The sequence below is a fragment of the Dryobates pubescens genome, chromosome 8 (genome assembly GCF_014839835.1).
Source record: "Dryobates pubescens isolate bDryPub1 chromosome 8, bDryPub1.pri, whole genome shotgun sequence".
NCBI lineage: Eukaryota > Metazoa > Chordata > Aves > Piciformes > Picidae > Dryobates > Dryobates pubescens.
Genome location: NC_071619.1, coordinates 42,714,014 through 42,727,648, shown reverse-complemented (window position 1 = coordinate 42,727,648; position 13,635 = coordinate 42,714,014). Strand labels below are relative to the sequence as shown.

The 13,635-nt window shown below is 51.1% G+C and overlaps 1 protein-coding gene across 1 annotated transcript; it reads right to left on the bottom strand.

Moving 5' to 3' along the window:
* Positions 1–3,895: 3,895 nt before the first annotated feature.
* On the bottom strand, positions 3,896–10,042 carry M6PR (mannose-6-phosphate receptor, cation dependent). Its single transcript, XM_054163961.1, has 7 exons — positions 9,829–10,042; positions 7,509–7,682; positions 7,129–7,301; positions 6,936–7,045; positions 6,611–6,741; positions 5,955–6,081; positions 3,896–4,194 (listed from the first exon to the last, which is right to left on the bottom strand). Exons 2-7 carry the CDS (start codon positions 7,679–7,681, stop codon positions 4,072–4,074), a joined length of 837 nt encoding a protein of 278 aa, XP_054019936.1. The 5' UTR covers position 7,682; positions 9,829–10,042; the 3' UTR covers positions 3,896–4,071.
* Positions 10,043–13,635: the final 3,593 nt, after the last annotated feature.

Sequence of the window (13,635 nt, the reverse complement as noted above, 5' to 3'; positions counted from 1 at the left end):
AGGTAAGTGCCTCCCCCAGCCAAACACCCAAGGAAGTGATTTTATAAACCACCTCTCACCTTTTCTGATTCCTGAAGCTACATGTGGGTATTGCAGTGAAAGGCAAAGGCTGTTCTGTGTGGAAAGCACCTACTGTGGCAGGAAAGCTGTAGGGGCATGGGAAAAGGCCCCACAGCAGAGGTAGAACATCAGAGAGCTTTGGAATGGACTCTATTGACCCATATTAGAAAAAGAGAGGAGGCAGGGTGTTCAGATGATCAAATGATGGCAGTCTTAACTGTACTACAGAATCCCCCTTTAATGACATCCTTGCTCCTGTGAAAGAAGGCTTCTGAAATGAAAATAGGCCCAAAGGAAGGGCAGGTAAGTGTGTGTGGAGGGGGTTACAATCTCAATAGCAGCCAGCAGAGGAAGGCTGTCCTTTAACCATTTTATCCTGAGCAGGCTGGGTGTGCTAAGACTTCCCTTTGGCTTCCCCCTTAGCAGGGTAGGCTTGTTACTAGCTGTTGCTGAGGAGCAGATTTGAGTTCAGTGAAAAGGGGAGGGTTTTTCCATTATATGCTCAGTTTTCATAAAGAAAAAAACCAGTGGGTAGTGGGCAGGGACTGGCTGGAGAGCAGCCCTGAGGAGAGAGACTTGGGGATACTGGGGGGGGGAGAAGCTCAACAGGAGCTCTCGGTGTGCACTTCCAGCCCAGAAAGCCAATCAGCTCCTGGGCTGCAGCAAGAGAAGTGTGGCCAGCAGGGCAAGGGAGGGGATTCTCCCCCTCTGCTCAGCTCTGCTGAGACCCCACCTGGAGTACTGCCTCCAGTTCTGGAGCCCCTATGACAAGAGGGATCTGGAGGTGCTGGAAGGTGTCCAGAGCAGGGCCACAAGGATGAGCAGAGGGCTGCAGCACCTCCTGTGAGAACAGACTGAAGGAGTTGGGGCTGTTCAGTCTGGAGAAGAGAAGGCTCCCAGGTGACCTCATTGTGGCCTTCCAGTATCTGAAGGGGGCTCCAAGAAGGCTGGGGAGGGACTGCTCAGGATCTCAGGGAGTGATAGGACTAGGGGGAATGGAATGAAGCTGGAGGTGGGGAGATTCAGGCTGGAGGTGAGGAGGAAGTTCTTCCCCATGAGAGTGGTGAAGCCCTGGAATGGGTTGTCCAGGGAGGTGGTTGGGGCCCTGTCCCTGGAGGTGTTTAAGCCCAGGCTGGCTGAGGCTCTGGCCAGGCTGATCTAGTGTGGGGTGTCCCTGCCCATGGCAGGGGGGTTGGAACTGGATGATCCTTGTGGTCCCTTCCAACCCTGACTGATACTATGATACTACTATAAACCCCAGCCCCCCTGAAACCTAACACAAACAGAACCCCAACCTGTGGGGGCTCTGCAGAGGGCTGGCTGCCTTTTAAGCCCCACATTAAGTGTTTGAGCAGTGCAAGCTTCATCAAAAAGCTGCTTTTGGGTTTTATGGTTGCAGAGAAATACACAACCTAGGAAACTTCCCCTGCATAACTACCTGACCTTTTCAAGTTTCAATTCTGAGAGCTGTGTGTATGAGCCTCTTCTGGGAGACAAGGTAGCAGCAAAACCCCCTTGGACTAGGAAAGAAGGCGTCTGGTTTAGACGCAGTGCAGGCACAAGGCACCACAGACGAAGGCCCTTTGGGTAAGCAAGAGTCTCTGACCCCAAGGAAAGCTCCCACTCATCAGCACAACACTTCACCAGGTTTCTTCTCATTTTATTTTTGAAAGATGTGTTTTGTACCAAAAAAAACAAAAAGGAAAATATTACCTTAGTCACCACCATGAGAAACAGTAACAGGCTTGGCAGCTTCCTATGTTTCCTCTGTTAGGAGGAAGATTTGAGACTGTAACAGGAAAAAAGATGCACTGGAAGGCTGGGTGGCCATTCAGCAAGATCTGGACAGACCAGAGAGCTGGGAACCTAATGAGGTTCAACAAGAGTATGGGTAAAAAGTCTTGCAGCTGGGGAGGAACACCCCCACACACCAGCACAGATTAGGGGGTGACCTGCTGGAAAGCAGCTCCATGGAATTGGACCTTGGAGTCATAAAGTTATCCATGGGACAGCAATGTGTCCCTGTGGCCAAGAAAGCCAATGGTAGCCTGGGGTGCATTAAGAAGTGTCCAGCAGGTCAAGGGAGGTTCTCCCAGTCTATTCTGCCCTAGTGAGACCACAGCTGGAGTATTGTGTCCAGTTTTGGACTCCCCAGTTCAAGAGGAACAGGGATAGAGTCGAGGGAGTCCCATAAAGGGCTGCAAAGATGATTAAAGGACTGGAAAAATCTGTCTTATGAGGAAAGGCTGAGAAACCTGGGGCAGCTTAGTCTGGAGAGGACTGAGAAAGCATCTCACTAATGTGTACAAATACCTAAAGGGTGGGTGTCAAGAAGGGGCCAGTCTCTTTTCAGTGTTGCCTGTGATAGGACAAGGGGCAAAGGATACAAACTGGAACACAGGAAGTTCCACCTCAACATGAGGAAAAAACTTCACTATGAGGGTCACAGAGCCCTGGCACAGGCTGCCCAGAGAGGCTGCGGAGTCTCCTCTCAAGACTTTCAAGACCTGTCTGGATGTGTTCCTGTGTGACCTGCCCTAGGTAATCCTGCTTTGTCAGGGGGATTGGAGTCTTAACTCCAGAGGTCCCTTCCACCCCCTGCTACCATTCTATCGTAGAAAGCAGGAATTGTTTGCCCGCTCCAAACCCAGCCACGAAAGCAGGGCCACCCTTTTGCCCCTCTTATCAGTTCAGACTGCTTTGGCAGTATTGAGAACATACAAAGCTCGTCTGTACTCTGCTGTTAACAGGAGTGGCTTGCTTGTTCACAGCCTCTGCCCTTAAGAGAGGGCAATTCACAACAGGACAAAATAGGATTGCTTTTTCTAGTCCCTTAAATGAAAGCAATTGGGAAAGAGGGCACCAAGTTCTTGAAGGTTCCAATGAAGTCTTGCAACTCAGCTGTACCTGCTTTCCAGCAGGGCCCTAGAAAGCCTCCCTCACTCCCAGCCAGTAGCAGTATGCAAGTACCATCTGCAGAGGGTGTGGAACTGGTCTGTACCTAGCTTAAGGGGACAGTGATTTAGGGAAGCCGACCTGTCAGTGCAAGTATAAAGCAGCATCCTCAGCTTCTATGGTTCCTTTCTTAAGCAAAAATAATGCTGGCAGCTTCAAGGGAAATCTCACCCAAAGGGTAGCATGTCAGAGAGTTCTAGTGGCAGCTGCCCATCTCCATTTCTGTCTCAGTACACGTTTCCTTTACTCAGCAGGGCATCATTTCCTTTTGTTTCTCAGCAACCAAGAAGACTGAGGCAGTATTTTGACCAAACTAGAAAGTCAAGCTGCATTTAATTCCTATGAGTTTTTTGTTTGGTTTTTTAGCATTGCCTCTCTCCAGCCTGAGAGGATGGCAAGCATCCCTTGACAGTTACTGAAGGAAAACTGGTGTAGAGCCATTAGGGAAGGGAAAGACTGCAGAGGTGCTAATGACTTTTCCACCCTCGCAGAGTCTGACGTGGAGCAGTGTGCAGGTTATGCTGGCAGCAATGGTGCACAACAGTGCAGAAGCTAGAAAAGCTGAAAATTCACTCAAAGAAAAGTAATTCCAGTGTCTTACAAATCCTGCAACCCCCAGAGAGGGGGGTGGAAAAAAAATACTAAGAAGAAAACCCCAAACCCAGATCACAAGAGATCCTTCCTCCATGGTCACCTTCCCCTTCCCTACACCCATCCATGGTGTTTTTGCCTCTCAGGGATCCATCCAGCTCCTATTCCTGCTCAGTGCTGAATGCTCATATTGCTTTCTTACTGTCTTCTACTCAACTCCCAGCACTTTTGCTCCTGCTCCAGCTCTGCTGCATTTAAAACCCCCCTCAAATAGCATTAAATTCATCAGGCACCGGTGCTCTTCACACCCAGAGGCAGCCATGGGACCTGACACACCAGAGACAGTGAAAGCAAACAGCATAAAGAACATCAGAAGTGAGAGAAGGAGAACTGGCTGGGAGGCACCCGGCTGAACAAGCACTGGGAGAGGTGGGGAGAGCAGAACTCGGTGTTGGAGGCTTCACATCACATGGGCAGCAAGTGGTCATCCCGTTCCTCAGACTCCTCCCCCAGCTGGTCATCGCCCACGCCGCGGTACGCAGCTGGTGCGTTTCGGGGCTTGGATCTGCAGACAAAGTCACAGCCATCCTACAAGCAAAGGATATTGCACCTGGCTCAGCATCTAAAGCAAAAACCACCTTAGAATCATAGTATCATAGAAACATTTCAGTTGGAAAAGACCTTTAGACCCTTCCCCAGTTCTCCCAAGTCTGGTGCTAAACTATGTCTGTCAGCACATCTCTGCATCCTTGAAAATCCCTCCAGGGATTCAAGCAGTTCCAGTTTTTGAGAACCCCTTCAGTGAAGAAGGTTCTTCTAATACATAGAATACATAGAATAAACCAGGTTGGAAGAGACCTTCAAGATCATCGCGTCCAACCCATCAACCAATCCAACACCGCCCAAACAACTAACCCGTGGCACCAAGCACTCCATCAAGTCTCCTCCTGAACACCTCCAGTGATGGCAACTCCACCACCTCCCCAGGCAGCCCATTCCAATGGGCAATCACTCTCTGTATAGAACTTCTTCCTAACATCCAGCCTGAACCTGAGGCTATTTCCTCTCATCGTATGACTTCTTCCTAGGGAGAAGAGACCAACATCCAACTAACTACAACCTCCTTTCAAGTAGGTTGTAGAGAGCAAGTCTCCCCTCAGCATCCTTTTCTCCAAACAACACAACCCCAGTTCCCTCAATCACTCCTCAGAAGATCCATTCTCCAAACCCTTCACCAGCACCTTAATGTCTTGTAGTGATGACCCCAAAACCGAATCCAGTACTCAAGGTGTGGCCTTACCAGTGCCCTGTACCGGGGGACAGTCGCTTCCCTGCTCCTGTGATTCCTCCTTGGCTAAGGAATTATGCCTGACCCTGCGCTGAGACAGGTCCCCAGAGCTTGTCTCGACAAGAGAAGCACACATAGAAAGATGCTGCACGGTGTTGAAAGCTCTGAGCATACTGATTTACAGTATGCAGCAACATCAAGCTGATATGAGCATTAAAGATAAATGGCACTACCTAAAGTGACCAGGGAAGGGTTTCAGGGAGATGGGCACAAGCATTTCAACCTCCAGCATGTGTCCTAATTTGTTATGTAGCAGTTACAACTATCTTGCAGGAAATAAATGTCAGCAAGGATTCTAAAATAAGAGTACTCAAGAAAATTCAAGCAGCTATCCTCCTCTCTGCCTCCAGGTGCACTGCCAAGAAGGCCAATGGCATCCTGGCCTGCATCAGGAACAGTGTGGCCAGCAGGAGCAGGGAGGTCATTCTGCCCCTGTACTCAGCACTGGTTAGGCCACACCTTGAGTCTTGTGTCCAGTTCTGGGCCCCTCAGTTTAAGAAGGACAATGAGACACTTGAAGGTGTCCAGAGAAGGGCAACAAGGCTGGGGAGAGGCCTTGAGCACAGCCCTGTTAGGAGAGGCTGAGGGAGCTGGGGTTGTTTAGCCTGGAGAAGAGGAGGCTCAGGGGAGACCTCATTGCTCTCTCCAACTCCCTGAAGGGAGGTTGTGGCCAGGTGGGGGTTGGTCTCTTCTCCCAGGCAAGCAGCACCAGAACAAGAGGACACAGTCTCAAGCTGTGCCAGGGGAGGTTTAGGCTGGAGGTGAGGAGAAAGTTCTTCACTGAGAGAGTCATTTGCCATTGGAATGTGCTGCCCAGGGAGGTGGTGGAGTCACCGTCCCTGGAGGTGTTCAAGAGGGGATTGGATGTGGCACTTGATGCCATGGTCTAGTCATGAGGTCTGTGGTGACAGGTTGGATCTTTGAGGTCTCTTCCAACCTTGGTGCTACTGTGATACCTTGCTGGCAGGTAAGTTGGGAATACAGAGGGCTTTTCACTCACCGCCACCAAATTGCCCAGGTCTTGCCAGAAGGCAAAGTGAGGAAACTGCTCCATGCCCTTTGCTCCCACCACAAGGCGCTGGTAGAGGAAGCCACCAATGATGTAGACTGCAATCAGTGAAGCAAAGCTGGAGGGCACCATTTCAGAAACAAAAAGAAGTAAAATAATAAAACAACTGAGTACCAATGCTAAGGAAATCCTACAGATGACCTGAGCCAGCTACCTGCCTCATACTGCTATTAGAGCAAGCAGACAAGCACCACTCAAGAACAGAGCTACACAGACCAGACCAGGCAGGGTCCCCAAAACACTGATCTGCCAATGTAAGTGCTTCAGCAGCACGAGGTAGTGCCTCAAAGCACAAAGATGGAAAATGAGTCAAGATTCCTGCTCTGAATTCCCAGCTCTGGCAGAGAGCTGTTATACAATTTCAGGAAGTCACATCAGCTGTGTTTCAGCACCCTGGTCTGGACATTTTGAAGGAGGAAACAGAGCAGCTCTGCAGCATCATGCCTTGAGCAGGAGCTTTTAGCCAAAATGCTCAGAGGCACAGTGACATCTAATTGGGTGTGGATACTCTAGCACAGCATTTGCTGTGTTTCTAAATGGCACTGGAGATTCTGGCTCAGGAACAAAGAGCTCTTCCAGTGACTCACATGATCAGTAGAATAGAGCCAACACTGAGGTGGGAATCCTCAGCTGGACAAGCCACGCTGCTGTCCATCTCAAAGAGGTAGAAACACTCCTGCTCCTTGTCCCGCTCTTCCGAAATAATGCTGAAGGAACTCTGCAATCGGGGAAGAAGTTAAGTCATGTGAAAAAGATACCCAGAGGCAATGCTCAGTTTCAGCAGAACACAGGCAAGGCAATGGACTCTGGAGCATGGAGAGAAAGTTTCCCTCCTCCTGAAAGCCCTTCTGCTTATAAACAGCTGTTTAGCTGCTAGCTTCCTGCTTCTCTCCCACCTCACGAGTCACTCACCGCTGTAACTCCCCGCTTGCAAGAAATCATTATCACAGCTCTTCTCTTCTCACCACTGCAGTGTGTGCCATATGAATCACCTCCTTTATAAATCAGCATGATCCAGTCACCTGCCAAGAGAGAAATAACACAGGCTGTGAATCCAAAGCAGCAGAAGAAAGGCAGACCCCGAGTAAGAGAAGTGCAATCTTACTTCCATTGAAGACCTGGGTTTCATTGATTCTTCCTATGACAGTGGTCTTCCCATTCTGTCTGTCTTTTTGCACTAGGCCACCAAAGTCATGCAAGGTGCTGTTGACCTCCCTGCACACCCTGAAATGGTAGATGTAATTTTCTGTTTTGCCTTTCTCCACAGTCACGTTAAACCTGCAGCAGAAAGAGGACAGAACAAGCGGCCTGTAGGATCACAAAGAACGAGGCTCAGAGCAGCAGACAGGCAAGACCTGGAAGCCAGGTCACAGCCCATACCACCAGGGGAACCCATTCTGCAGTCTGTCTCCAAGTCTTCCCCTCCCCTTTGGCCTAAGGGGAGGCACTGCACAGCCCTGGGGCCTGCAGGGTGTTGTACTCTACCTTATTTGGCTGAGGGGCTCTAGTTTCTTCAGCAGGGCTCTTTCCATTTGTGATTCACTGCTCTCATCGCCGATCACGTCACAGTTCCTCTCTTTCAGCTGCTCAGCCCCCACACCAACAGCAAGGGCCATAAAGACCAGCAGCACAGCAGAGGGATGGCATGGTGATGACATCCTGGACACAGAGGATTAAATGTTTCAGCCCCTTTGCAAACTAACTTCAGGGTCAAGGAGTCAATGATTGGCCACCTCCTCACTCCTGACTGCAAGAAACGAGAAATCAGCACTAGGAACATCTCACAGCTTCCAAGAGAAACTCAGTCTAAATCTCTTGCATAGTCAAAGACAACTCAGTGGTCCAGTTTGAGATTCTTCTCCAAATTTTGCCTTGGGACCATAAAAAGTTTTGCAGCTGAGCAGATTAACTAGCACTGATTTAGGCAGAGCAGAGCCCATGAAGCCAAGTGCTGGAGTAAGTTGTGGGAATAAGCCATTGTTTGTTATCACATCACACCCAGACATCACTCAGCAGAAAATTATTTACCAGGTCTCTGATCAATCCTCCTTGCAGCTCTCATGTGAAGAGCTTGCAGGGAAGAGCCACTGATTAGGCAGGCTCTGTTTGTTCAAGCACCTGAATCTTAACAGTGATGTTATCTTTCTAGTACTACTTTAGCTGAAGATCTGAAAATGTTTAATACTGCTAAGCTACAGCTTCACAGAACAGTTTTCTTCTGTTTCCATGGGTGAAGAAGGAAATTGAGACATCCTACATAGCAGAGAGTCACAGAATCACTGGGGTTGGAAAAGACCTCAAAGATCATTGCATCTAACCATTATCTAACTCCACAAAGCCTGATGCTAATCCAAGTCCCTCAGCACCACCTCAAAGGATAAGAATTCAGCCACCTCCCTGGCAAACTTACAGTATTTGAGAACCCCTTTAGTGAAGAAGCTCTTTCTAATGTCCAATCTAAACCTACTCTGGTGCAACTTGAGGCCAGTTCCTCTCCTCCTATCACTTAGGATCAGTCAAAGAAACAGTAATGAATATAACGATGAACTGTAGATTTGGCTTCTCAGGTTCAGGGTGGAAATTCTGTATGAAACACTCAGTGATTGCACCAGCAAACTACTTCTCTCATCATGGGTTTCAATACATGTAAGCCAGCAGTGTGCCCAGGTGGCCAAGAAGGCTAACAGCACCCTGGCCTGTATCAGGAATAGTGTGATCAGCAGGACCACGGAAGTGATTGTCCTCCTGTACTCAGCCCTGGTGAGGCCAAACCTTGAGTCCCGTGTTCAATTTGGGGCCCCTCACTACAAGAACATTGAGATGCTGGAGAGTGTCCAGAGATTGGCAACAAAGCTGGTGAAGGGCCTGGAGAACAGGTCTTGTAAAGACCCTCACAGCTGAGGGAGCTGTGGTTGTTTAGTCTGGAGAAAAGGAGGCTGAGTGGAAACATTCTCACTCTCTACAACTACCCAAAAGGAGGTTGGAGCAAGGTGGGTGTTGATCTCTTCCTAGTAACAAGGGATAGGATAAGAGGAAATGGCCTCTGGTTGCACCAGGGGAGGTTTAGGTTGATTATTAGAAGAAACTTCTTCACTGAAAGGGTTCTCAAACACTGGCACAGGCTGCCCGGGGAGGTGGTTGAATCCCCATCCCCAGAGGTGCCCAAAAGACACAGAGATGTGGTGCTGAGGGACATGGTTTGGCACCAGCCTTGGCAGAGTTACAGAACGGTTGAACTTGACGATATTAAAGGGTTTTTTTCAGTCAAAACTATTCTATGATAGCTGCAGACGACAGAAGTGAAACAACAGTCCCCCAGCTGCAGCCGGACAGCCAGCCTGCTATTGCCTGTTTTGCTGAATCCAGCAATTAACTGCCGAGCTCTGCGGAGGCCACCGTGCGAGCTTGCTGCTGCCGCTCCAGCTCCCAAGCTGGATGCAAATATGAGGTTAAAAACGCCGAAATGAGCCTGTGACACAAGAACTCGTGATTCACCTCTCGTAATACCAAAAGCAGAACCTGCTCGCCGTGCTAGCCACGGCTTCTCCAGACAACTCAGTGGCAAACGCCAGCCCCGCACGCAGGCTGCAGCGGGCCGGTAGCCCCTCCGGCTGACAGCCCCGGAGGCAGCCCCGCTGCCCAGCACCGGCAGCGAGCAGCCCGCCCAGCGCAGACCGCGCTTTCACCCCGACGACAGCCCCTGGGGCTTCGGTGTCTCCCTCCTCTCCACCAGAGCACCACCCCTCCCTGTAGCCCCTTCGCCCCGCCGGCCGAAGCCCAACCTGCCGCCTCCGCCAGCCCCCACCTGCTGCCGCACCGGACTCGTCCGGCGTCCCCGCACCGGGCACGGCCAAGCCTACGGAAGAGCGATCCGAGCGATCGGCGCTCAGGGGCATCCCATGCTGGGCGCTCGGCGGTGGCGGGGCGGCCCGGGGACCGCAGGCGGCGCCGGCCTATAGCAGCCCCCTCCGTGGACCCGACCGGCTTCCTTCACCCGCTCCGCGAACCGGAAGCAGGAAGAGCGTAGCAGAAGCGGCGCTCTCCCTGACTGCCATGCCCGCTGGCAAATCACAAGCGGTGCTGGAAAGGGGCGGGCTTTAGCAGCCTATGAGGACGGAGATGGTGGCTCGAAAGCCCTCCTCCCTCCCTTACTCCCTCTAATATGAGATGAAACGAGGCGTAAAACCGCCCCCGTGCCTGGCTTTTCTTCCAATGAGCCCCGCGGAGCTCTTCGGCTAACCCCTCCCACCCGGCCGCCGCTGCGGAGAGAGGCTCCGGGCGGGAGACGCTCGCCCAATGGGGAAGCACGGCCCTCCCCGTGCCCCGCCCCTCGCAGGGAGTCTCTTGGCGCCAGTGAGCGCCGCGGGGGAGGGGCGGCGCGCGCCGGCTGTCGCGTGACCCCGGTGCGTCGTCGCCTTCCACCGGGAGCCCCAACTCTGACGGAGGCGCTGTGGCTGCAAAAGGCTTTTGACATCATCGTGTCCAGCTGCCGACACCGCTATGCCGACTAAAGCGTGTCCCCAAGCACCGTGTCTGCGCGGTTGTTAACGCATCCCGGGACGGCGGCTCCGCTGCTGCCCTGGGCAGCCTGTTCCAGTGCTAGTACAGAGGATTTTCCTGATGTCCAATCTAAACCTCTCCTCTCGAGTCTGTTGGCTTTCATACAGGCTTGGATCACCTCACTCAGGAAAGCTGGAAGGCTTCCCCACACCGCTGTCACCTGGCCGCTGCCTGCCTCGGTCCCTCATCAGCGTGCTTGGATCTGGGCACTGCGCCCCGCGTACCTCCGGACTGTCCTCTCATTGAACCAGCAGGGAGGTCATTGTTTAGCTTGGACATGAGGAACAGTTTCTTCATCAAAAGGGCTGTCAAGCCCTGGGGCAGATTTAGCTGTATTCACGTTTAGCTATCAGCTGTATGCTGCCTGCATGTCCTTTCATGGTGCAATCAATCACTTCACTACTATCAGAAGAAAACACTACAACACTGCCCTTCCCTGTTACTGCTCATCAGAGAGTCACAGCCTCTCAAGGGCATCTGGTCCAACCTTCTGCTCAAAGCAGGTCACCAGCAGCTAGTTGTCCAGCATCATGTCCAGAGAGCTCTTCATGAAGGGGGACAACACAACCTCTCTGGCTAACCTGTGCCAGTGCTCAGTCATATTCACAGTATAAAAGTGTTCCCTGATGTTCAGAGGGGACCTCCTGTGTTTTGGTTTGTGCCTGTTTCCTCTGGTCCTGTCACTGGGCAGCACTGAAAAGAGCCTGACTGTTCTTGTACTTTGCCTTCCAGTATTTCGTGGCTTGGACAGCGGCACCTGTGTTGGGTTACAAACTGGCTGAGCCCAGAGAGTGGTGGTGAATGGTGCCACAGCCAGCTGGCAGCCAGGCACCAGTGGTGTCCCCCAGGGATCAGTGCTGGGCCCCATCCTGTTCAGTATCTTTATTGATGATCTGGATGTGGTGGATTGAGAGAAGGCCTAGCTCTCCCTCCCCCACAGAGAAAGAAACCACAGCTAACTCAGTCAGAGAAGCAGAGCTATATTTACAAGCAATATGAAATGCAGGTTGTATATACACAATGTATACAGTATTTACAATATATAGAGAGATAAATATACAGCAAAGGAAAACAACACAACAAAATTCCCTCCTCTGGACAGAGGAGGGTTCCTCCCCCCCCACCCCGTACCCCCTCTCTCCCTCTACCTCCCTTTTTGCCCAAAAGGGGGTTAGAGAGAGAGAAAAGGCAGTTATTAAGGAAGAGAGTTCTTGTTAGGCTTCAAAGCACACGCAGGAATTAGTTTTGCTTATCTCAAGGTCATTCTGGCTAGTTTGCTCAGAAGCAGACAGGCTGGAAAGGCAGAACAGGCTGGAACTGAGAAACATTCCCACTGCACTAAAACTTAAAGCTGCATTCTACCAATCTACCAATGAAATTCGTTTAGAATGTCGATGTTTTCATTGTCTTCACCAAAACATTCAGCCAGAGTGCTCCAACACTGTCCCTTTCTTAAAGGCACAGCCTCAAATGGTCACACTGGACGAGGGGACTGAGTCCATCATCAGTAAATTTGCAGATGATGCCAAGCTGGGGGCAGGAGTTGATCTGTAAGATTTAGGAGAGATCTGCAGAGGAACCTGGACAGACTGGACAGATGGGCAGAGTCCAAGGGCATGAGATTGAACACATCCAAGTGCCAGGTTCTACACATTGGCCACAACAACCCCAGGCAGTGCTACAGGCTGGGGGCAGAGTGGCTGAGAGCAGCCAGGCAGAAAGCGACCCGGGGGTACTGGTTCACAGCAGCTGAACATGAGCCAGCAGTGTGCCCAGGGGGACAAGAAGGCCAATGGCATCCTGGCCTGCATCAGGAACAGTGTGGCCAGCAGGAGCAGGGAAGTCATTGTGCCCTGTACTCAGCACTGGTTAGGCCACACCCCGAGTCCTGTGTCCAGTTCTGGGCCCCTCAGTTTAGGAAAGATGTTGAGTTGCTGGAAGGTGTCCAGAGAAGGGCAACAAAGCTGGGGAGGGGTCTGGAGCACAGCCCTGTGAGGAGAGGCTGAGGGAGCTGGGGTTGCTTAGCCTGGAGAAGAGGAGGCTCAGGGGAGACCTTCTTGCTGTCTCCAACTCCCTGAAGGGAGGCTGTAGCCAGATGGGGGTTGGTCTCTTCTCCAAGGCAAGCAGCACCAGAACAAGAGGACACAGTTTCAAGCTGTGCCAGGGGAGGTTTAGGCTGGATGTCAGGAAGAAATTCTTCCCAGCACATTGGAATGTGCTGCCCAGGGAGGTGGTGGAGTCACCATCACTGGAGGTGTTTAAGAGAAGCCTGGATGAGGCACTTGGTGCCATGGTTTAGTTGATTAGATGGTGTTGGGTGATAGGTTGGACTTGATGATCTTGAAGGTCTTTTCCAACCTGGTTAATTCTATTCTATTCTATTCTATTCTATTCTATTCTATTCTATTCTATTCTATTCTATTCTACTCTACTCTACTCTACTCTACTCTACTCTACTCTACTCTTTTCTGTGAACATTAATAAGATGCTCCCCAAGCTGTGTCTTCGCTGCCCTAGCAGTGCCAGCTCTCTCAGTCTTTCCTCAGAGGAGACATGCCCTAGTTCCTTCATCACCTTTGCATCCAGGTTTGTCCATGTCCCTCCGGCACCGCTGCTGTTGAGATGTTGACTCAGAAGGTGTTGAGGAATGCCAGCTCCCAGTGCCCACCTGTGAGCACAGTGACACGGGGTGTTGGGTGTGGAAAGAGCTCCCAGTACAAGTATTCAAAGCTCACAAGGCCTCCTTCTCAAATCCACACTGTCCACCTCCCTTTCCTTTTTGACAGCAGTTGGGCTGCCAGTTTGCCATAGCCATTGCTTATCTTGTGCTCTCACTATTCACCTTTTTCACTTTATGCTCTCACTATCCCCCTACTTCTGTCCTGAGAAGCTGTTGCTCTTCCACTGCTCTCCATTCTGTTGTATATTTGATTCTTTTGAGCAGCTCCACACTTGATTTCTTAATATAGCCTCAGGCTTCCTGTTTTGCAGGCGTCATGCCCTGTCTCTCAACAGCCTGATCGAAACATCTTGTCAGACACACTCTGCTTTG